The following is a 26,202-nucleotide window of genomic DNA, read 5'->3' as shown; positions in this document are numbered from 1 at the left end:
ATTCTGTAAGTTTATGGGTTTTATGTCGATATTCTGTACGAGGGGTAAAACCGTCTATTCTACGCCGTAGTGTTGTACGTGGTATATTATACATCGTAGCAACCTTTCTAACACTTAGTTTTTTGTCTTTATGAATAGCATCGATAGCTAGGAGTATACGGGCTTCTTCATTATTCGAATGCATCGTGGGTTGTTGATAAAACGCGTGTTGAAATAAAAGGGTGCAAATTGAGGTGAAAGTGGGCCGCATGATGATAAACCACGTTATATAAATGATTTATATCTTATATGTATATAAGAAATAAAGTATTTATTAATATAATTAAAAAGATAATATTATTAAAAAGTATTTTGACCGAAATATCATTTTATAATTATATAAAGCCTTTTCCAAATCTAATATTATATTAAGTATTATTCATATATTTTATATTCTTTTCTCTTTTTAATACTTACATTTAAAATTCTTTTATTACTAATATCTTTAATATATTAATATTAGAAATAATATCTTAAAACACATTGATTAAATATCAATCTTTAAACTGAAAAATCTCATTTCTATTAATTATCTTTTCATATAATTACTCAAATTGATTTTATTACAAAAAAGTATATATAAGGCATTGTTTATTAAGAAGTTCAACTATATATACTCTATCAATAAATCTTATTTCAATAAGATATGTTTTATATTTTATTAATTGATTATTTAATAAATCATTTTATTAATATTCAATAATGTCTTATTTATCTACAACTTTATCGAATTCAATTTTTATATTATTTGAATCATCCTTATATATAAGAAGGAATTAATAGAATTAATCTTTATCTATATTATATTTCATTATGAATTAATTATATTAAGGTTTTTATTCTTATATAGAATGATTTATAAACTAACAATCTGATTTCTTATATATATAGCATTTTAATAATAATATATAAGGGTTGTTTTAAGATTGTATAAATTATAAATAAAAAGAATCATCTTAAAAAGGAAATGAAAACTTTTTTCTATTTCGGGTTCCTTAGGATCAGTCTTACCCTTAATATAATCCTTAATCTTTATATATATAATTAATCCAATATATTTCCATACTAAATAAATTATTAATAATAAAGATTAATATAAAAGAACTTATTATTTTTATATATTTAATTTGTTTAATAGTATTTTATAAATCAGTATAAAGACTTTTATATATTAAAATTAATTGTAATAATATAGGATTACACTTAGAAATATTATAATAAATATTTATAATTTAATTTCAAAGTATTAATTCTAATTAATATGAATTAATTAAACTATATTATAAATTCTAAAGATTCTTAAGTAGGATTTCTAGTTATTAAGGAAATATCTTTTCGAAATTATTTTATATAACTTATAGAAATATTATATTATATTATTCAATAAGGTATTTTTATTATCTTTTTTCAATTTCAAAATATATTTGTATTAATACTAATATATTCTTAAAATTAAGGTTTTTATTAATAATCTTATCAAAATAGAATATTAAAGTATTATCCTTAAGTATTATTGAAAAAGTATTATTATATTAATTTAATTTAATATTAATATTCCTATAGAATTCATAAAACATTTAAAGCTTTTAATTAAGAAAATCATATTCTTTATCATTATATTTGTAATCTTTATTAATATACACTTTCATTAAATCTAAAAGGAGATTATATATGTATCTTATATATAATATATATAATATATCTTCTCTTAGTATTATATAATCTAATGTTATATAAGGTTCGAAATAAGATTGATTTTGATCTTGTAGATATAATACAAATGTTTAATTAAATAAATTTGAAATAAATATTAATATATATATTAATCTTTTCAATTCAATTATTTCGTATATATTTAAATAGCTCAATCTTAGATTTTCTACTTCTTTTTCAATTTTTTATACATATTTATTTAATACTTTTTTTAAAATAAATTTAATAAGAATTTTAATATAGTTTAAATTACTTCTTGATTATTGAACTTAGAAATTGTAAACAAAAAGTTGAATTTATAGGAGTTTAAATACTTTATAATATACAACTTTAAAGATAGCTTCAATTTAATCTTCATATTACTTTTAAAATTCGTTTTATAATCATTACCCTTTATATTATTTGAATTATGAATTAATAATTCATATAATAATATTAACATTTATTTGAGATTCTATGAGATTGAGATTGCTCAGATTCAATTATTTTCCTTAAAATATAGGATTTACTTTATATAAAAGTATTTTAAGAATTGAAAAAACTATATTGAATAATAATATTTAATATTATATCGAATATGTTTTATATAGTATATATAAGAATATAAATAGAATCAATATAAATCAAATTATTCTAAAGAAATTATAATTATAATTAGAGATCTCTTTTTAATATATAATTTAAAAAGATAATATAAAGAATATAGTATTCTAATCCTTTTATATAAATTATATATAAACTTAATCTAATACAATTTTGTTCGTTTTTTTAAAAGATATCTTTTCTTATTAGATTTAATCTTATCGTTTTATAATTAAGTCTAATTAATTACTAATCAATATTAAGTAAACTTAATAAGGTATATATATATAATATGTATAGGTAAAAGGGTTATTTATTTTTATCTATCCTCTTTATATAAAGAGGGAATTACTATATCTATATACATATACTACTCTCACTTATACACTTTGTACATATATGGGGTAAAGTGTTACGGGAGCTGCCTCTAGGGTCACGTGGAAGTGTCTAGAGATCTCTCGAGATGGTTTAAACTAAACTTCAAGTAGGAATTCAATAAGGTTGTAACTGGTTGCAATTCTCGTAACTATAGTAATGAAACTAATGATTGTTCTTGAGCACGAAGCTCTACATTGTAATGAAATCCCATTCCCTTATATAGATCTTCGTACTCTGATGTTGGTTGGAGTTTCTTGGAGTCCTGGCTCCCAAGGACCTCCTTGGAGCCCTGGCTCCTGGGGACTCCACCACGTGACACTTGTCACATGGCATTCTGTTACCCATCGTAACACTATCCCCTTCCTAGACTAGCGCTTGTCCCAAGCGTCTTATAATGCTCCATTTCCCCACCCGGCCGGTGAATCAAATGGTCTTAGGCTCTTTCATTATGTCTATCACCACTATTTCCCCTAATCATCTAACTGTTCGAAAACGTAAGGAACAAATCCTTCTTGCTCAGGCTATTGAATCTAGTGATGTCGAAATGATTCCGTGTTCGCGTTGTCGTTTGGATGGTTATCGATGTGTTAAGGATTTGTTTCGTTCCAATCACTCTCGTTGTTCTGAATACATGCATGCACGTTCTTCTTATAATGCTGAGTTTCCTTTGGCCGAGGATTGGAATCGAGAAGTTCCTCGGGAAGACGATTGGCGCGCCTTGGATCGTCAAGAGGAACGCCTTCGTTCGGAGGAAGAAGAGGCTATGGCGAAGATCCTTCGCCTTAGGAAACAACAAAAGTTGTTGCGCGAGCGGCGTCAGCGCATGGCCGACCGTGGCCTTAAATATTTGGATGAGCTTGATGCTCTGGAAGAAAAGGAAAGGCTAGAGAAAGAGCGTGTTGAGAGAGAAAAAGAAATGACGTCTGCCTCTGTTGCTGGTCCTATCGACGACTCCTTTGCTTTCGATTCTTCTTTGCCTGAGTTGTCCGAAGCGGATCTTGAGGCTTTATTGGCAGGTGTGGGTACTTCAGGTGGAATGCCCGTAGCTTTTCAGGGCAGCTGAGATCTTCCTTGAATTCCCATGTGTTTTCTGAGTGTGGGTAGTCTAACCATTTGATCAAATACTTGACCTTGTTTCTGACGTATTTGCAGTCTAGTATTGTTTCGACATCGTATATGGCGTTTGGGTTGACTGGTTCAATTTCTGTAAATGGCGCATTTGGCGCTCCTGGTGGTGCTGGTTCAAGCAAGGATATGTGGAATACTGGGTGGATATTCATTGTGTCTGGTAATTTCAATCGATAATTAACCGTTCCTATTACCTTATCAATCTTGAATGGTCCTAGTTTCCTGTGGTCGAGTTTATTGCTTGGTCTCTTAGTTTCGATGTTTCGTCGTAGCAGATAAACTTTATCCCCCTCTTTAAGCGTAGGTTCCATACTACGTTTCGTATTGTAGTACGCTGCTGTTCTGGATGATATGAATCTTAGATCGAGAGCAAGCTGCTCTTGTAAATCCTTTAATTGTTCGACTTGTATTATTGCTGATTCGGCATTAACTTCCTGTGGTATCGGTGTTTGGTATGCTTTAGGATTAAACCCAAAGTTAGCGCGTGCTGGTGTAATCTTTGTGGTTTCCGTTTCCGATGTGTTATATGCGAATTGTGCCATAGGTAATAGCTCTACCCAATTGTCCTGTCGATAATTTATGTAGCATCTAAGATATGCTTCCATTGTCTGATTGGTCCTCTCTGTCTGACCATCTGTTTGTGGGTGGAAAGATGTCGATAGCTTTCTCTTGATACCCATAAGTGCTAATAAGGTAGTCCAGAATTTCGAGGTAAAGAGCTTGTCTCGATCCGAGATTATCTCATCCGGTACTCCGTGTATGCTTACTATGATCCTAAGGAATACATATGCTAGTTGCTCAGCATCCCATGTTTCCTTGAATGGTATCATATATGCAAATTTCGTTAGCCTGTCTACTATATTGAGTATCGCATCGTACTCAACTCCTGTAGTAGGATCCTTTGAGAGTGGTAGTTTGACCACAAAGTCCCATGTGATGGACTTCCATGGCTGAGAAGGCATGTCTGGGGTCTGGAGCTGACCATACGGAGCATGTCGTGATGACTTGTTTCGTATGCAGGTGTCGCAACTTCCAACAACTTCTTCAACTATCGTTCTCATTCGCGGGAAATAACTGATTTCCCGGATTCTTGCAAACGTCCTTGCAATTCCTTGATGTCCATGTGCCGGCAACCCATGTTGTTCCGTCACAAATTCCTTGGTCATTTGACTCGGAATGTATACTTTCCCATGAAAGTATATGGTTTCGTTTTCTATTGTGAATCCTGGTTCTATTGCCTTGCGTATGCGTATAGCTGTAGCATCCTTGTCGTAATGTGATTGGATTTGGTTTCTGAGATGGTTGTCTTCCAATATATGAGTAGCTGCAAGCTGTGGTGCATTGTAAACCAGTGATTCGCCTTCTTTCTTGAATATTGCGTATGATTCGTACGACTTATTTTCTTGGTATTCTGGTTTTCGGCTAAGAGCGTCGGCTCTAGCGTTTTCTGATCCTTTAACATATGAAATCTTGAAATTGTAATTGGCCATGGTCTCCGACCATCTGACCTGTCGTCTGTTTAACTGCTTCGTTGTGGTGAAGTAAACCAAGTTCTTATGATCTGTGTACACTTGTACTGGGTATTTCGATCCTTCCAAATAAACTCGCCATTCTCTAAATGCATCGACTATCGCCAGTAGTTCTTTGTCGTATATTTCGTAATTTAGTTCGGCTGGTGATAGTTTTCGAGAGTAGAATGCGATTGGTTGATATTTCTCATTCTGACCTGGTTGACTCAGAACTGCCCCTATAGCGAAATCTGAGGAATCCGTTTCCACTATGATTTGCTTTTCTGGGTCAAATGTTAACAGTATTGGTTCTCCGGCTACTGCCTGTTTGAGTGCTTCGAAGGACTCCTGCGCCTTGGCGGTCCATTCGAACGTTCCTTGCTCTTTTCTGGTTAAATTGGTTAAGGGTACTGTAATCCCTGAATAACCTTTAATAAATCTTCGGTAGAAGTTGACGAATCCCAAAAAAGACTGTACTTCTTTAATCGTGGTAGGCTGCTTCCATTCGAGCACTGCCTTGACCTTATCCTTGCTCATCTTGAGCCCTTGGCTTGATACGGTGAATCCTAGGAACTCCGTTTCCGTAACATGGAATTCACATTTGCTTGGTTTACATAGCAAATCGGCTTTGGCTAAGCTTTCGAGGATGCTGCTGACGTCCTTGATGTGTTGGCTCTCGTTGTTTGAATATACTAGGATGTCGTCCAAGTAGCATATACAACAAGTGTCTAAGTATGGTGACAACACATTGTTCATGAGTCTCATGAAAGTAGCTGGTGCGTTAGTTAGCCCGAACGGCATAACCTGGTATTCGTATAGCCCGTATCTTGTTTTGAAAGCGGTTTTCCATTCCTCGCCTTCCTTCATTCTGATCAAATGGTACCCGTTGCGCAGGTCCATCTTGGTGAATATGGTAGCTCCGCCCAATCGATCTCTTAATTCCGTAGCTAATGGAAGTGGATATCGATCCTTCTTGGTAAGCGTGTTGAGCTTTCTGTAGTCCACAACTAGTCTCTTAGTACCATCCTTCTTGGGTACCCACATAGTTGGACTTGCCACTTGGGACGTGGATTCCCTGATCCATCCCTTGGCCAAATTGTCATCGATATATTCCCTGAGCGTCTTCAGCTCATCGGCTGACATTGAATAAATTGGGGTGTGCACAGGCATCTTGCCTTCCTCCAATATTATCTCATGATCCCATGGCTTGTGTTCTGGCAAAGCCTCATGGATCCCTGGTTCCTTGAACACATGTTCGTATTTCTTGTACTGTTCTGGTATCATAGGCTCTTCTGCCTTGATTGCGATTTCCTGCCGTGTCGTTGGCTTCTGCATTTGTAGAGGAGGTGTACTGGCCTTCGCTCTTAATGGAGGACCCTGGACTGGGTGTCCTACGTCGCCGGTGTTGTTCGCGTTCAACTCTCCTTGGCGCGTGTTACGTCTCGCGGACGCCTTGAACGTGTCGTCGTGACCGTTCTTGCACTGATCAAATGTCACTGTCTCTTGTGACCAATCTATCTTAGGATTGTGTGCCTTCAACCATGGCATCCCTAAGATGATCTGTTGTTGGCCCAATGGCACAACGTCAAGCTGTATAACCTCTGAATGTTGGGTTATGTTCATTTGTACTGGTCGTGTCTCCTGTGAAACATTCCCGTCAGATCCTGCTAGTTGTCCGTCAACTAACTGCAATTGGTAGGGTTTTTGTTTCTTCTGGAGTGGAACTCCCAAGTACTTTGCAGCTTCTGGTGCAATAAAGTTTCCTGTAGCCCCTGAATCTATCATGGCTTGCTGTATTTGTCCGTTTATTTTGACCTTGCAGTATATCTGTCCTGCTTGTCCTGTAGCATTCAATTGCTGGGTAACTTGTTTTTTGTCTGTTTCATTGGATTGTTGGTTCCTTGTCTTTCTTTTCTTGGGGAACCATCCGGTTGCTTCTTTATCTGATCGATGGATTCCGCAGAATTCATCATAGCAAGCAGTCCAGCTCATCATCGCGTGATCTGCTGGTATCTCTTCCTTAATACATTCTTCCGTTACCGACGGTGATGGGGTTCGGTAATACTCCTGTTCCCACAAATCTACTGCATTCATACCCTCTTGGTTTCGTGGTAACTCATCCAATAATTTCCGGAATTCTTCACTGGTGAAGGTCTCAGTTTCTTCGGTCTTAGCTGGATGTTCCTGGGATACAAAGGTAGCGTTAAGTTGGCCTTTGCCGAACTTGGGTTTGAAGTTGCCTTTCTTTCCTCCTGTCTTCTTACTTCGGCAATCCGCTGCCCGGTGCCCTGTTTTTCCACATTCAAAGCATAAGTTGTTTTCTCGTCTACGTTTCTTTTCCTGATCATCATTCCTGTTTGCGTGGTGCGTGGCGTCTAACTCCATAGGGTCTCCGTATCTCTGTGGATTGTATCGTGGTCTACCCTCGTTCTTGCGGTAACGCCCTTGGTTTTGATTTTCTTGAGGTTTGTATGATCTTTGGCTTTGCTTAAATCTGTAGAGACGATCGTCGGCTTCAATAGAGTCCTTGATTAAGTCGTTCAAATCATTACTCTCGCCGTCTCGGTCTAGTTCCAATCGTACTTCTGGTTTGAGCCCTTTTCGGTAATGGCTCATGATGGCGGTCTTATCCCATTTGGTCATTCCTGCATATCTTCGGAACTCCGTAGCGTACTTGAGGGCTGATCCTGTTTGCTTGATGTTAAAGATCTTTTCCTCGGCTATCTCTAACTCGTTGGCGTTTCCGAAAATCCTACGGATTTCTGTTTTGAACCCTTCGAAGCTCTCGAAGATTACTCTGGTAGGTTTCATGCGGTATCGCTCGCTGTTCTCGAAGTAGTCCCGCAAGTATGGCTGAATCCATTTGCCTGCTTCTCCTCTGAGGTATGATACGGCCCATACACTCTTGGATTCCTTTTCGGTAAACTTGTCTTCGTTGAATCTGAAGTAGATTTCAAGTTGCAAGAGGAAGGTGTCGAGTTCCTGTCGACTTCCTTGGTATTTGTCTGGTAAGGCAATCTTGAGTGTTTCGTTGATGGTAATTTCCTTGGGAGCATCGGTCATCTCGACATCGTCGGTGTCGGGTGCTTGTGCCTGACTGCTCGCGGATGCACTGGTGGGTGTCATATCGTCGGTTGGTATTGAATCGGTACTTGAAGCAGAAATGGTGCTCAAAGTGTTACGGGAGCTGCCTCTAGGGTCACGTGGAAGTGTCTAGAGATCTCTCGAGATGGTTTAAACTAAACTTCAAGTAGGAATTCAATAAGGTTGTAACTGGTTGCAATTCTCGTAACTATAGTAATGAAACTAATGATTGTTCTTGAGCACGAAGCTCTACATTGTAATGAAATCCCATTCCCTTATATAGATCTTCGTACTCTGATGTTGGTTGGAGTTTCTTGGAGTCCTGGCTCCCAAGGACCTCCTTGGAGCCCTGGCTCCTGGGGACTCCACCACGTGACACTTGTCACATGGCATTCTGTTACCCATCGTAACATAAAGTATGACATGTAATGTTACGTTGTTGGTCACGTGTTCCGACACAAAATAATATCGAAATTGATATTTCATAATAATATTATATATTAATATAAAGTATTGTACATTTGAATTAATATATTATAAATGTTTTTTAAAAGGTTTAACTTTTCTTTTTATTATATAGAATAATTATAAATATATTAATAAAATATTTCTTGAAAAAAGTAAAACCTTTTAAAAAGTTTTCATTTTTTATTTTCCTATACTCAAGAATCTTTTTCTTTATAATTGAAACCCTTTTATTAAGCTTCTAAATACTAAAAAACCTGAATTATTATAGGAATCTATAATTTGACCTTTTCTATTAATTATATTCAATGTAATAAACCTATTATTGATAATATTAATATTAGTAATTTCAATATGAGTATATTAAATCCCTCTCCTCAATATTAATAATAATATCTCTCTAACCCAAGTAGGTATTAATTCGGTGATTTCGAGAGGAGGTAAATGTTACGACGGCATCCAATATACCGCGTCACATGGTCAGGAAGTCACGTGATGGACCTAGAGGATCTAGGGGATCGAAGAATAAACATCTAGATCCATAGGATCCAGAGGATCCAGACAAGACAGAACTGTAGGTTCTGCAGAGCAGGAAGGTCTATATAAGAGAACAGATTTCATTACAATGTAGAGCTTCGTGCTCAAGAACAATCATTAGTTTCATTACTATAGTTACGAGAATTGCAACCAGTTACAACCTTATTGAATTCCTACTTGAAGTCTAGTCTAAACCACCTCGAGAGATCTCTAGACACTTCCACGTGACCCTAGAGGCAGCTCCCGTAACAGTAAAGAGTGATATTCTAATTCGAATACAATAAAGATTAATAGGTTTTTCCAAGAAAGTCTTTCCTTAGTTTTTTTGTGTTTTTCCTCGACTTATTATATATATAACGCTTTTTGTTACGGGAGCTGCCTCTAGGGTCACGTGGAAGTGTCTAGAGATCTCTCGAGGTGGTTTAGACTAGACTTCAAGTAGGAATTCAATAAGGTTGTAACTGGTTGCAATTCTCGTAACTATAGTATGAAACTAATGATTGATCTTGAGCACGAAGCTCTACATTGTAATGAAACCCATTCCCTTATATAGATCTTCGTCCTACTTGGACAGCTGGGACAGCCGGGCGCTCCTGGAGCGCTGTCGTTCCTGAGCTGTCCATCACGGGACACTAATCCCGTGACTCTTGGTGTCCTAGCTTATTCTTTTGTCCTGGGGCTAATCCCCTGGGACATTACTAATCCTAGTGAAGCCTTCTTGCTTACTGTGTTCTGTCTTTCCTAGGACCTATTGTCCTGGGAACTATGTCCTATGTTTCTAGGGTATACTATGACTAATACTATATACGTGCCTGAGGCTCTCCTGGGTGCCTAGCGTCCCCCGGTATACTGCAGCTGAATCACCGAGGCTTATAGTACCATTATAGCCTATACGTTGGTGATTCTACAGCCTGTTACTAATCCGTTGTAACAATATCTTTTAATTGATAAGATATTAATAAGCAATTTAATATACTTACTATAGAATCTCACAATACCTAATAGAATTAACTGTCTTCAAAATAAGACTACTAACATTATAGTAGATATTCTTGACAGGATTATAGAGTTCGTAATAATAGTATCACGGCGCCAACTACATGATCTGTAGTTGCCTTCGTGCCTCAGGCATAGACCACTAGTGTGCCCTACTTCTTATAAGTAGGGCCTCACTCTTTCATAGTCCTTTTACCCTTATGGTACAATATAAGTCTTTACCTGTACCTTGACAAATAGCTTCAGAGTATACTATTATACTATTTATAATTACCTCTAGTTTGATGTCATGGCCTATAGTAATAAAGTTAATATTATAAACAAAGAGAAATTTAGTATAAATCCCTATACAAATTTCTATTATATATATAATAATATTAATCTCTTTTTTGTTATTAATAAAACGTTAATTTCATTAATAATAAATATCATTAATATAAAATGTAACTCATTTATTATTAATTTTTAATAGAAAAAAAGAAAATAAAAGTCTTTAAAGACCTTTAAGATTTCAAGATCTTTGAATATTAGAATTGTAGGAAAGATGAATGAAAAAGGTGTATGTGTAAAGATTAGGAAGAGGTTATAAAGGTGAATAAGAATTAAGGAAAAGAAGGAGGAGAATAAGTATAAGAATTAGAATAAATAAAAGGTATTAATTGAAAGTCTAAAGAAAGATTTGTTTATTAATTGTATTATTTTATCTTTGATTTATTCTTTAATCAAAAACTTTATTATTATACTATATAATATAGAATATATTAAATAAATAATATAATTTGATTTTAATGTAAATAAATCTTTTGAATATTACTATCTTAAACTAAAAGTTAGAATTAGCTTTCGAAATTTAAGAAATTTATTAAAACCCTATTGATTAAAATAAGCTTCATAAACTACAAAGATTTAGATTAATCATTTTAATACTTTAAAAACGATTTATTCAATACATAATTAAAGGATTAAAGAATTTATTATAGTGATGAAGAGTCCACTTCGTCAAGCACTGATTCTGCCACCACAGGGATGTCATAAAAAGCCTGGTTACACGTTGTTCCCTCCCCGGACTCACGTTAAGGATCTAATCGACAATCGCTCATATAATCAAATATACGGATTCAATTCGAAATGTTTCGATATGGATGGGCCTTATAGTAGATGGGGAAGGATCAATTGCTCTGTGCTCCATATTTCCTATTTACAAGTAACGTAGTTTATCAGTACGTGCACCATATCAATACGTGCACCACTCATTTTACATACAAAATTCGTCTGTGTATAACTGTACACTTTCTTTATTTATAGATTAAAATTTCTGAAAATTTAATACAAAATATTTAATTATATATAAATTATAAAAATCTAATTGATTTTAAGAAAAATTTAATTTATAAAGTAGTTATTATAGAAATAACTATTCTGTAATGAAAATCGTAACAATTTTCACTTTTTCTAAAATTTAATAGGAATATTTATATAAAAACTAAATTTCTAAGAATCTATTTTTGGATAATTATTTAATATTCTTTTTATTTCTAAATTAATAATTAGTTATTGAAATAAGAATATTGAAAAAGGCCTAATTTTAGTATATTTTGAAATGGTGCATGTATTGATATAATATACGCACTGATAAACTATGTTATGTAAATCATCTAACGTGGTTTAACACCGAGTACACCATATCACCAAATACACCACTTTTACCTTAATTTGCATTCTTCAACTTCAACACACGATTTATCAATCATTTATTATACAATTAAATAGAAAAGAAGTTTAAATACTTTTAGCTATCAAAGCTATTCAAAAAAAATAAGAAACTTAGCATTCGAAAGACTGCTAAACTATATAATATAACGTATACAATACTTCTCTACAGAATGAATGATTTGCCCCCTCGTACGAAAATTCGAGCAAATAATTATAAAATGATTGATTTAAAAGAAGAAATACTTATTTAGTATATAATTGATATGAATGATAAAGGATTCTCATCTAAATTAAGTAGTATAGAAAATATAACGAATTATATTCTTTAATCGCAAAGGGTAAAGGAGATTGGAAAGCTCTAGGTTTATCGATTTGTAAAGTATTATATAAGATTAAAAATGTATTTTAATTATGTTTATGATTTTCAAAAAGCTTTTTATAAAGATTCTAAGCTTATTAAAGACTGATTTCATATAATTTCGAATATACAGGCGAAATATAATATTCTTGATTACAATTTTTACAACTTCGATAAAACCAGCTTTATAATGAATATGATATACCCCGGAATGATTGTAATTAGTACTGAACAAAATAACAGAAGAAAAGTAATATAATCAAACAATCGAAAATGAGCGACAGTAATTATATATAGTAATAATAAGGGGGATGCTATATCTCCATTTCTGATAGTTTAAGGATAAATACATCTTTTCAATTAGTATACCGAAACCGATTTTTTTAAAAATTAGGTTATTAAATCTATATCTAATAGATAAACAAATAATAAGACAAAATTAAAATAATTAAAATACTTCAATAAATATATAAGAAATTGAATTAAGGGCAAATATAGAATATTAGTACTAGATAGACATAAAAGCCATGAATCAATACCATTCCAGAACTATTACAAGGAGAATAATATTAAATATATATATTTACTATTACATTCAAATCATTTAACTCAACCTCTTGATATTGGATATTTTAGTACCTTAAAATGAAAATATAATACTTAAATTGAGGGGTTTATAAAAGCATATATCCATCATATCTTAAAGGTCAAATTCTTTATAGCTTTTAAAACTACATATCAATGATTAATCACAAATCAGAATATGAGAACTGGATTCCAAGGAGTAGAATTAGTTTTATTTAATTCTGAAGCAGTACTTTCTAAATTGGATATTTGAATCCATACACCTACTCCCCCCCTTTTGATTTAGATCTTTAAATCTCTTAAATACCTCAGAATCCTACAGAAGCTCTTTCTCAATCAATATTAGTTAAATCTCGAATAACCTATCATTAATCAAGCTTTTCTATATCTATATTCGAAACTGTATTAGTTCTAATTAAAGGTATAGAGAGATTAGCTTATAAGAATACACTTTTGAATGTAAAAATTCGTACACTTCGAAAAGTAAATAAGGTATTAAGCAAGTGTTGATATACGAAAAAAACTCAATTATATTAAGGAGGAGTGCTTATTGAATAAAAGGCTTTTGATATATTATCTTAGTAAGAGATTGATATTTAGATTCAACGTAATAAACGTTAAAACAAGGGCAATCCTAATGAGGAAGTATTTTCTAATAGATGCTATAATAAGTGTAGAAAATCAGGTTATAATTCAAGAACTTATCAAAATAATATAATAGATCCTAGATTATTAGATTCTTAATAGTTTCAATTAATTGATTTAATTGTTGTTGAAAAATATAAATTAGAAAGTGCAAATTGAGGTAAAAGTGGTGCATTCGGTGATATGATGCACTCGGTGTTAAACCATGTTAGATATATTAGATCAAAATTATTCTATGGACAACACACTTCAGAGTTTATAACAGGAAACTTGAATTATAGTGACAATCCAGCTTGTTTGATTGCAGAGAGAGGTATAAAGTATTATATATGGCTCTGTTAGCTAATCTATCATCCAAGGAATACTAGAGGATTTTTCACAATCGGACCTGATAACTCAGCTGAACTTCAAAGATTGAGCTTTAGCGGACGAGTCAAATCACCGAAGATTTGATTCAGAGTATGGGACTTTACATTTACATTATCAAAATTTTATGCACCAAGGTATGGAAAGTCATCCTGTCGGCATGGGGTGAAGATGACATTTATTGATGAGAACGCTGGGAAACGTCTTACTGCCTTTGAAAAGTCCCTTACTACGTTCCTGGAGACTGAATTTCGGGATTTACGGTATGTAAGAGAGGTCGCTGTCTATGGAACAAATAATATGGCCGAAGTACGTGAGGCAAGCTGTTTTTATAACCGTTGCTAGCGTATGATGCATTCGTTCTGCAATCGTATCGTCGTTGAGAGAGGTACGCTTGCTTTTGCAAAGCCAACCATGGACTGGTTTGTCAAACGGGCGAGAATTTTGGATAACTCCTATCAAAACTCTACGGGCGCTGATTGTATACGATCAATTTGATCAAAAATAACATATACGGACATGCTATTCAAATATGTTGCATGCGAGTATGGCTGAGGAACAATCGCCAGCGACGAGCGCAATTTAAAGGAGTACTAGATACTAGGTAGGTATTCATGACAGAAAAAGATTTTGGGGCTCTCTATGATAGGACAATAAGAATTAAAGGTATTGCAAAGCCTGAATTTTGTAATAATGCATCTCTGAATTCTGTGAGTCGGTGATCGTATTGAGTGAGAGCATTGCACACTAGGTAGGTAGAGTGCTTTCTGGAGTCATAACAATTCATGGTCAGAAGAATTCTCCGCCCCATCTAATCGATCAACTGTGATAGCAAGTTCAAGAATTTTCAAGAATTCCATGGATGATCAAAAGTTCTGACCATTCAACAGCTCAAAAACACTTGAATTAACTTGGGTACAAATCACAATTGTGCAGTACAGCATATTAAACAATGATATTGGTCATAATTCTAACAACATCCGATTAATCTTGCTTTGTTGACCCATGATATGTACAGCTTATTGGTAAGTTCGAGAAAATGACAAAAGTTGCACGTGTTCCATGAATATGCAAGTATACCTCACAGGCAGTCAACCACCAACGCCGTATCATCCATGAAACTGGCAGATCTCGTTGCATACCCCTGGCCTCCACATACATCATTTGCAGATGTAGGAATTATTTATCACTCCAAATTGCGCCAGATATCGTCCCATCAATCATGAAAAAGAATCACCACCTTAAATATTGGTAGCAGCTAACAACTGCTGTCTCAATCTATCCTCCACATTCATTTCCTGCATTTCCATATTTTGTTGGTGACTTTCGACTTGTTGTGATTCGTCATGTCTAGATTCCTCAACTTGCAATATCTCGGGGCTATTGCTTCCGCTTTTATTATCTTCCGTAGGCTCTGGAGTTTGTTGATAAGGACTTCCGTTTCCATTCTCTTGGTTTGAATTCTGCATACCTGCAGCCAATGCCAATACACCATGAAATCTTGCGCTCTCTTCATTCCCTGCGAGTCTGGCCCTTTCTTCCGCTTCCTTCCTGGCCGCTTGAGTTGGTGCTCTGGTCTTCAGTTCACCAGTCACGCATTGAAGATAGTATGGAACCTCAATATTACTCTTGAGGAAAAATAGTTTGAGGTTTCGCGCTTTGTCTTTCAGTTGAACTTGGTTCCTATCACGCAAAATAGTGCTGACTGATCCTTTATCGCCGTAAAGAGCAAGTATTTGACTCCAATGTGGGCCTTTGACCGAATCGAGACCTGCCATCAAGGCATTTTCTTCTTCTGTGCTCCATGGACGACGTTGAGATGGCAGTCCAGGTCTAGCTTTCTGTCCTGGATTATTCTTTGCAGCTGCAGCTTGTCTAGCTTTTTCGTAAAGAGCAGAGGTTGATTCCGATTGAGAATGATGAGGTGTAGCTGTAGATGTACCGCTGGTATTGTATTGATTTGAGTAAGTATTAGGTGATTGATTAGGTGGTTGATAGGTAGTTTGATATTGAGATTGACGATAACCTTTGAATTGAATTAGTCAGGGATTGTAGATAAAATTGGTACAAGCATACCATTCTGCGGAGTAGTTGATTGTTGATATATACCTGCATCCTCGGGGACGTTTTGAGTTGCATGCTCAGCATCTGCACTAGTGCCAACGTATGCAAAAGCATTTCCATTCGACGGACCACCATTTGAACCCTGCGAGTATCCGGTCGAAGTGGGGATCGTAAGCCCATATTTAGACATATAAGGTTCTACCAATGGTCTATAAGCATCCATATGAATATGGGTGGATCTTAGAAAAGAGTCCCAGTTGAAGAGATCACTAAGTTCCTCTGCATATTGGTCAGTATGAGAAAAGTAATGCGGGGTAACATCTTACTAATTTTGGCGGGATCATTTCCTTGATTGATCAAATATACTCTTCTAATATCTAGATCGACAAGTAGTTGTAGCTCATCATCTGTGAGAGGATAGGGATGTCTCTGGGAGAGAAGATTCCGAAACTCTGGAGAAAATATCTCATCTATGAGATCCTCAACGGGCTTATCTGACTCTTCCATTGATAGGGCTGCAACGATAATTTGTGTCTTCAAATTCATGAGCAATTGGCCCGATGCTTTCGATATAGCCTCTCCTTCCCGAGTCCAGGTGTTGACGAAATGTTCATTGAGTTCATAAAATCCAACCTCTTGTCCACCAAATACACTGGATACAAAAGTCGCATGATTTGCAAGTCTGATAATCTCTCGTTGAGCTGGGTCTATGATGTTGAGTTCGTCGGCAGAGAGAAAAGTAGACGTTCCATAAATTCTTTTTGTTTTGTCGAAAAGATCGTTCAATGTCTGGAATGACAGTCCACGCGCGGTATCTCTTTGCGTTACCATGACCACTATCTCATCGTATCCTCCTTCGGAAAGAATGTTCAACATTTGCACAGCCTGAAGATGAGTTAGAGCCATTCATACAATTTCATTTTGAAGATAACCATACCAAACATTCTAATGACATTAGACTTATCACCTGTAGAGACAATTGATGATCGGTACGGAGTCGTTCGTAGGCAGCGCGACTGTTCGGTTGTCGAATTTGAGCATGAGGAGTTTTCGGAGGAGAAAGTGTACTCATGTTGCCTTCATGCGATTGGTCTTGATGCGAGGTATGATCGTTCATTTCCATAGTTCCCGCATCTTGATACTCGGCAGAGACATGAGCAACACCCGAGGCAATGATAGCGTCGATGTCGAGATCCCCCAAACCATCATCTACATCATCTGCGGGTGGTATGGCGACAATTTCATTGACGGAATCGGGGATGGAAAGTCGTGGTTGCGCTGATTCGAATTCAATCCTCTGCCTCTTTTCTGGTGATTCTAACTCTGTCGATGATACTCTTCGTTTCAATGCAGACGATTGAGGAGAAGATGGGAGATTCTGCGAGGTCTCGAGTTTTATGGGAACATCTGCGAAGACCAGTTGTTAGGATGACGAAGTGAAAGGGAAAAATGGGGTTGGCTTGAATGTAGGAGGTTTCCTCTCGACCTTCGTCGTCATCTTCTCCATAAACTTACCATCATTAGTTGAAGCCATTGTCAATAAGTTTATAGATGAATCTGCCATGGTTGAAGTCGCATAAAAATGTGGAAGAGATGCCTCTTGTTTTGTATCATGCAAGATTATTTGTATAGGCGCAACAGAGAATTTTCCATTCATACCAAATCTAGATTGAACAAGCGTCATTAACTTATCAGTCATGTGATATTTTAGCCCTGTAAATTGAAACCTAAAACCCAATCAGACAAATCTCAACCGTTTAAATGATAGATGTACAGAAGGAAGTCGAGAATGAAAATTATTCATTAATATAGTTTATTAGTATATACATCATATTACTACTCTTTTTATATATAAAATTCATCTATATATAATCATATACTTTCTTTATTTATACAAAGAATTCTCTGAAAATTAAATATATAAATACTATGAATATTTAATAATAAATTGAAAATTCGAATTATCATAATAGTTATATTTTAAAAATAATGAAAATTATTACGATTTTTATTACAAAAATACTATTCTTATAATAACTACTATATAAAATCAAATTTCTAATTATTGATTAAAAATTTATATTATTTATATAGAGAATTATAATATTTAGAAAAAAGAATTACATTATATTAATAATTAAAGAAAGTGTATAAATACATATAAACGAAGTTTATATGTATTTTAAAGTAGTATATATATTAATATTATAACGTAGTTTAACACCGAGTAGTTGATATTATCGAGTAGCCCACTTCAAAATACACTAATATTAAGCTTTTTCTAATATTTATATTTTAATAACCAAACATTATTTTTATAAAAGAAAAAGATATCAAATAATAATAATAAATTAGGTTTTCAAAAATCTAGTTTTTATATAAATATTTCTATTTTATTTTTAAAAAAATCAAAATTGTTATAATTTTCGTTACAAAAATATTATTTTAATAATAACTCATATATCAATTTGAATTTTCTAAAACAAATTAGATTTTTATAATATTTATATAATTAAATATTCTAATTTCAATTTTTAAAAAATTCTATTTATAAATAAAGAAAGTGTACGATTTTATATAAACGAATTTTGTATATATTTTGAAATGAGCCATTCGATAATATAAGCCACTCGGTATTAAACTACGTTATATGTACTAATAAACTATATTATAGATTATAATAAGCTACTTTAAAACTGTATTAAAATCGAGCTTTCTTTAATAATTAGATTTTAAAAACTAGTTATTATTTTTTGAAATAAAAATTATATTAAATAATAATAAAATATAAGCTTCCTAGAAATCTTTTCTTTTACATAAATATTTCTATTTTATTTAAAAAAAAATAGATTTTATTATAGTTTTTGTCTCTATAAAAAAAATATTTCTTTAATAAATATTAAATGAAATCGAGTTTTTGATAAAAGAATTAGATTTTTAAAATGTTTAAAAAATCGGCCTTTAAAGTTGAAATTTTCGAAAAATTCTATTAGAAAATAAAGAAAATGTATAGTCATATATAGGCGAATTTAATATATAACATGAAGTAATTCATATAGTGATATGACCTACATGCTGATGAACTACGTTATGTACTCGAGTATAGAAACTTTACCTCAAGATAAGGATTAGCAGTCAAAGATTCGTATACCAAAAACGAGCATAGAATAATTATCAGAGTTTCAATTGCTATAGCCAGAGGGGGGAATTCGTGCGTGGTAATGAGTTAAAAGGATGTTGATGGTTAGGGATGACATAATATTTGCACCTTTCACATGGTCTCTTCCCTTCTCATTCTACGAAAAACCTTGGGAAGGAGATGAGATTTTGTCGTCGATTCAGTTTGGAAGTCTTTGCTTATCGTTCTTGTGTACACAGCTGTCTGGGTCAACACCTGGCGCATTGATTGATCCTAATTATCCTAATGTCATCAATGATATCTGCGTGGATTTCCCCCGATATGGATCGAACCTGCACTGTGGTTAAGATATCTCGAGTAACGTTCACCAATGAGGTACATTGTGAAATCCACGAGAAGTAACTGTATTCATGGGATGCTACCTTCTTACCTGCCTCGAAGTCTTACTAGATCCCTTATTCTTTTATCAATAGAGGTATCTGAAGAGTTGAGACCGACCACATCTTCTTTTCCGTGTAAACTCGAAAGTATTTGAACATAGAATGTTTTCTTGAGTACGACGGATTTGATCTTTCACGAAATCCGTCATTCAAATGGTCCAGATTGCAAGTGGGTTGTTGATATAGAGAGCTCTTGCAAATGTGCTCTCGGGGCTCTCGCCATCTTGAGAGGTAACTGAATCAAGTAGAGACTACTACGTAGAAATCCTAAGTCCAACCTCCTAGAAACTGACTCGCCCGCACCCAGCTTCTACATGAATTCATGTGATCTTACCTCCACTGCATCTGTCTGAGGGCTCATTTCATCTCTTTTATACAACTTCCAAATGGGTACAATGACTAATCATAGCTAACCAAATCCATGTAGAATTTGTATGTGGTGGGATGGAGATGATTACCCAAAAGACATAGAGCATTGTCAGATACAACATCCAAGATATCCCATAAACCCAGATAGGTGAATGATTACATCGCCGAACTGTTGATGCTTACACCGAAGACTGGTAGGTCTTGATACATAAAAGATCTCAAGTCAATAGTAGTGACCAGCAATAGACAGTGAGTTTTGATCAAAACATGAAGCCGCAACTTATGGGTTCGACTGGAAGAAATCAGTAAGCAAGTAGAAAAAGGTATTGGTTTAGTAGGTGGCCGTCTATCGTCTCAGTTCTTTTGATATCCATTGAATGAGTGTCCAACTCATCATGTCCACAATTTGACCGAACCAGAGCATGAAGTTGGGATAGATCCGAATAGTAACCGAATTTTTGACGAAGAAGTGCAGAGAATGAGGTACGATGACACGTTGCTCTTAGTATTTAGAGTTTTCTTACGAAAAGGGTAATATAAACTAGATTGAATTCGTCGAGTGAAGCAAAACAATATACTAAAACATATCTATGAGAATATTAGTTTTTATAGTCTTTTTCAAGGATATATAGAGATATCCTTATAAAAAGATATTCGACTAATCTTATATAGTAATAATTCATTCTCGATTAATCTCGATTAGATTATATTCTATAATCATTTTGTAATATTTTTCTATTTATATAAAAATACTAAGAATCTCGATATTTCTATTATATAATAGCTAAATTCTGATACTTCTTTTAATATAATAAGAATATTTATATTGACTAGACTTTCTAAGATGTATATATAAAATATATAAGTTAAAAAGAGTTATATTCATCTATCTAATCCTCTTTTCTTTCGAAAGAAGAATACTATTTTATAAATATATTATCTAAATCAGTAATATCATTTAGAGTAACATTATTACTATTATTACTATTGAATATCATATTAGAAGTAATATAGTATATAATAATGATTTATTATAATGTTATATATTATATGTTCTAATAAAAAGATTTTGAGAATATAATTCATTTTTAAACCTAAATTTTTTTAGAATTAAAAACATTAAGAATAGTAAAGAGGATCCTTATAGAGAGGTTTTACTATATATTATTATTAGAATTTATAAGTTCACAATTTTCAATTTACGAAAGACATCTATCAAGTCATTATAGGAGTCTCGGAGTCAACTGAAGACAAGCAGGTCTAATCAAAGTTGATTACTAAAAGCTTGCGCGGAAATTCCTTCCGCTCCCCCATGACCCCAGGTACGGAACGAAATCTGGAGAAATGGAAACGCTTTGATTTCCGTTCGGTTCTCCAGCTTTTTGTCTCCAATAATGGAATGAAACGATTAACCAATGGCTCCTACACAACACTAACTCATTCGGTGGTTATTGTGACTGTGAGATATTATCACCGAAATTTCAATCATTTTATCGGCGATTAATCTTAAATGTTTAACTACGTAGGCACCTTTTAACAAGAAGCCTCAAAGATCGCGGGAACAATGCTACGAAACTGCGGAGACCGAGGTTACGTTAACCCGATCGACCGAGAAAGGTTTGAAGGCATACAGCCATACCAAAGCAGAAAATACGATGGAGAAAAGGAAAACTATATAGTTAGGTATGTAGTATAGCGTTTCCTACCTGTACTCTGATGCCATGGGTTAGGAGATAGGGAGGCTCCGGATGCACTTGATAAAACCAACGTGATGTGTGCCTGGGTAGAACGGCTACGAACCTTATCTAACTTATCAATTACATCTATCTTCCGAGGGAGGCTCGGGAGGTAGGCCCTCGACTATAGGAGTATCTACATCAATGGTTTGGATCAGATTTATCAAGGATATGAGGATATACTTTCCCATTCCGTTAAGATCCCGGCACTAGTAGCAGTAGAGATCTCCGTGAATGAGGGGTAACCTTTGACTCCCTGAATGTAAAGGGTGACATATTGGTGATCAGTACTAGGTCCCCACCTACCCCAGTGCGCTACCCTCTCAGTACATGGAATATCAAACTCCAGCCAGCTTACTGCTTCATAGGAACCTAGGAACCTAGGTAACACTAATCATCAGTTGATGATTTAAGGGCATGCGGAACTTTTACTCGTACTATAGTTGGTACTTATAGTTGTATCAATGGATTAGTGATGTTGGAAGAAGTGAAATGATTGGATGATATTGAACGATATTACAAAATCACGGCTTAAGAACTACCTAGGTAACCCTACCCCTCCAATGCCACCGAAAGTGTGGAGCATGAAGCGCGCACTAGTTAGTCGAGAGGTGGGTAGGTCAACACCTCGTACTTTGTCGGTCCAGCAACAAGAGATGGAGTTTGATACGGAGTTTGTTTTCTCAGCCTCTTGATAAGTTGGGAAGCTCTTGGAAACGAATGAGGGCGGCTAGATTCATTTACATTCCTCTCTTGGTCCTGATTCTAGAAATACAAAGCATGCAATAGGGTGAAATGTGGAAATACATGCAATGGTTTGGGACTCGGGAGCTGCATGTTATAGACACGTTCCACTCAAGCTGTCGGTACCTCCTTCAAAGACAGCAATAGCAAATCAGTCAATCTCAACCTCCATGGGATACGACCGCCCAGGAGCTACCACTACCAGCCTACTACGTTACCTAGACATACCAGTCTGGTATCTCCATAGCTCCCTCATAAATATTGCCAAGATAACATTTAAATCCCCACCCCGCGTCTCACCAGTTTTACTAATCGCAACAAGAAACCTTGTGAATACCTACATCGTACTAGTAGCGTACGTAGATATTTGCCGAGCATTGATGCCACCACCCCTTCCGCCTCCTTCCCTTCAAGGTTGCTTTCGGATTTTAGATATCCTTAGCTTGGATCTACTCGTACACTGTAATTAATAATTCTCTTGAAAGGAGGCAATTGTCCATTCACTACTACTTAAACCCATTACCCGACCCCTCACCTCGTCTGACTTTCCGTCTCTTTCTTTCATTCCCCATCAACTCTTCACACGTCAAACAAATCGATTCACATATCACAACATATATACACAAAAACAACTACTTTCATCGCGCGTCACAATCATATACCCATCATGACTTCAGTTCAACTCAAAACGCCTCTCACCGGCGAATATACTCAACCCACAGGATTGTATGTTGCTATCCAAAAATTCCCATTATTTACCCCGCACCCCTCACCCGGAACAAGACATCAAACAACAGCTAACAGTATCTTCTCACAACAGGTTCATCAACAACGAATGGGTTAAAGGTGTTGATGGAAAGACTTTTGAAGTCATCAATCCTGCCACTGAAGAAGTCATCACTTCCGTACACGAAGCCACCGAAAAAGATGTCGACATCGCCGTCGCAGCTGCACGAAAAGCATATGAAGGAGAATGGAGAAAGGTTACACCTGAAGGTCGTGGCAGATTACTCGCCAAGTTAGCAGACTTGGTTGAGAAGAATGCCGATCTATTGGCAGCCGTCGAATCATTAGACAACGGAAAGGCAATTTCAATGGCAAAAGGTGACGTTGCCGCCGTCGCTGGATGTTTAAGATACTATGGTGGCTGGGCCGACAAAATTGAAGGAAAGGTCATCGATACCGACCCAGAATACTTCACATACACAAAGCAAGAACCAGTATGTCAACTCCTAATTTGCAGGTAGATAAAGTTCAATTGCTGATATTTCTCTAGATTGGTGTTTGTGGCCAAATTATTCCATGGAACTTCCCATTACTCATGTGGTCATGGAAGATTGGTCCCGCTGTAGCAACTGGTAACACCGTCGTTCTTAAGACCGCCGAACAAACCCCTCTCTCCGCACTTGTTGCCGCAAACCTTATTAAGGAAGCCGGTTTCCCTCCAGGAGTTGTTAACATCATTTCGGGTTTCGGAAAGATCGCAGGAGCTGCCATCGCATCTCACATGGATGTTGACAAGGTCGCTTTCACTGGTTCTACCGTTGTCGGTCGCCAAATCATGAAGGCTGCTGCTGGATCCAACTTGAAAAAGGTCACACTCGAACTCGGAGGTAAATCGCCAAATATTGTCTTCAACGATGCTGATATCGAGAACGCTATCTCCTGGGTCAACTTCGGTATCTTCTTCAACCACGGACAGTGTTGCTGTGCTGGTTCAAGAGTTTACGTTCAAGATGGTATCTACGACAAGTTTGTTGAGAGATTCAAGGCTCGTGCCATCGCCAACAAGGTTGGAGACCCATTCCATCACGAAACGTTCCAAGGTCCACAAGTTTCCCAACTTCAATATGACCGTATTATGGGTTATATTGACGAGGGTAAGAAGTCTGGTGCCACCATTGTTACTGGTGGTGAGAGACATGGTGATAAGGGATACTTCATTCAACCCACCATCTTCTCTGATGTTACTGAAGATATGAAAATCATGCAAGAGGAGATCTTCGGGCCTGTCTGCTCTATCGCCAAGTTCTCTACTGAGGAGGAGATTATCAAGATCGGTAACGGCTCCAACTACGGTTTAGCCTCTGCCGTCCACACTCAAAACCTCAATACTGCTCTCCGTGTATCCAATGCTCTCAAGGCAGGCACAGTCTGGGTCAACTGCTACAACATGCTACACCACCAAGTACCATTCGGTGGATACAAGGAATCCGGCATTGGACGCGAGTTAGGTGAAGCAGCTTTGAGCAATTACACACAAACCAAGTCTGTAAGAATTAGATTGGGTGATGCTCTCTTCGGTTAAGGATTCTTTAATCAAGCAGATAGTATTTTAATTTGTACAATTTTGGGGTTCTCGTGGCGATATGAGCCTGGTTTCGGTTCTTCGGTAGTATTAGCGTTTATGAATGAATTACATGTCCATGAAATCAAAAAGATCATTCTTTTTCACTTTTCCTATAATGTCAACGTTGAAGTGTGTGTTTCCGTACAGTAATGCCCCGATGTTCTATTCCACAATTTACACCAGACAAGCGACATGATATATGACGAAAATAATGCCGATTTGAGACTTGTCAATATCCCCTCGCGGTCGCTTATCATGTCAGTAGAACTCTGAAAGTAATTAGCATGTGCGTAGAGCATGCGATTGCGGGTGTCAACGTGTTTAATCTTGTCTCCAGTAGGAATATGCCTTTTCTATTCTAGTATGGAATTTGTAGCTTTTGGCGGATTTAATATGAACTGCATGAATCGAGTGCTTGGTAAATTCCGTGGGTGTTGTAGATGCGAGAGAATTTTCGCGGCATCAACCAGAGCTTTTTTAAGCTTTGAGCTTCAAAGAACCCCGCTCCTCAAAGGAATTCCGGTATGACGCCAAAGGCGTTCAAACTTCACATGCTCTTATGCCAAGCATATACAATGCACTGCATAAGTAGGTAAGCTTCGATCATATATATATATCACATAACGCATCTTCTACCAGATATGCATTTAGACGGTCCAGCCACAAAACGGCTGTAAGGGCTCTCGAGGGGCTGTAACCATAAGAAGCTCTGGTCAATGTCCGAGAGCTCCTGCATTCTCAAGCCGGTCCTTTGCAGGAACGCTACACACCTCGTTCATGAACCATCCAGTCAATTATAGCCAATCGGTAAAATTCATCGTGTGCTTGTTCTTTGGTTGCATAAATCTATCCTCAATTTGGTCATGAGGTAAGGATGAAAGCTCGAATAATTTCCAGTAGCTCAAGTGAGCATTTGAGAGGAATACCAATCGTGAAAGAAAGTCACCAAGTTGGCACTTAAAGTTTGGAGCTTCTATCGCAAGGTAGTTGTGTATAAGTGAACAGCTTGTCGTCATTTCTACCAGATCCTCAGAGCATTCAAACAATGTACTGTGTGTATAGAGGTATAAATGAGCGCGCAATTTCTTGAGTACCGAATATTACCATCCTCTACTACATACAATCCCAAATATTCTTGACTTCGTATTGTCATTCTATGCCCTCTCAACTCATCATCTCATCAAAAGATATACTTCGCCGCGAAAGTTGTGGCCAACGAAGCTTTGAATTTACCCCGCATTCCCTACTGCATCCAGCTCTTGA

At 35.7% G+C, this 26,202-nt stretch overlaps 2 protein-coding genes across 2 annotated transcripts; one reads left to right on the top strand and one right to left on the bottom strand.

Annotated features, from left to right (window-relative positions):
- Positions 1-15,338: 15,338 nt before the first annotated feature.
- Positions 15,339-17,725, bottom strand: EAF01_011948 (uncharacterized protein; the record flags this gene model as incomplete). The annotated part of the gene is made up of 5 exons (XM_038920206.1): positions 15,339-16,123; positions 16,174-16,440; positions 16,488-17,046; positions 17,099-17,568; positions 17,677-17,725. 5 exons carry the CDS (start codon positions 17,723-17,725, stop codon positions 15,339-15,341), a joined length of 2,130 nt encoding a protein of 709 aa, XP_038764348.1.
- A 5,531-nt stretch (positions 17,726-23,256) lies between these two features.
- EAF01_011947 (uncharacterized protein) lies at positions 23,257-24,897 on the top strand (the record flags this gene model as incomplete). Its single annotated transcript, XM_038920205.1, has 3 exons — positions 23,257-23,315; positions 23,410-23,809; positions 23,866-24,897. The coding sequence occupies 3 exons, from the start codon at positions 23,257-23,259 to the stop codon at positions 24,895-24,897; spliced, it is 1,491 nt and encodes a 496-aa protein (XP_038764347.1).
- Positions 24,898-26,202: the final 1,305 nt, after the last annotated feature.

The sequence above is a fragment of the Botrytis porri genome (assembly GCF_014898465.1).
Source record: "Botrytis porri strain MUCL 3234 chromosome Unknown BPOR_027, whole genome shotgun sequence".
NCBI lineage: Eukaryota > Fungi > Ascomycota > Leotiomycetes > Helotiales > Sclerotiniaceae > Botrytis > Botrytis porri.
This window is presented reverse-complemented; position numbering and strand designations above follow the sequence as displayed.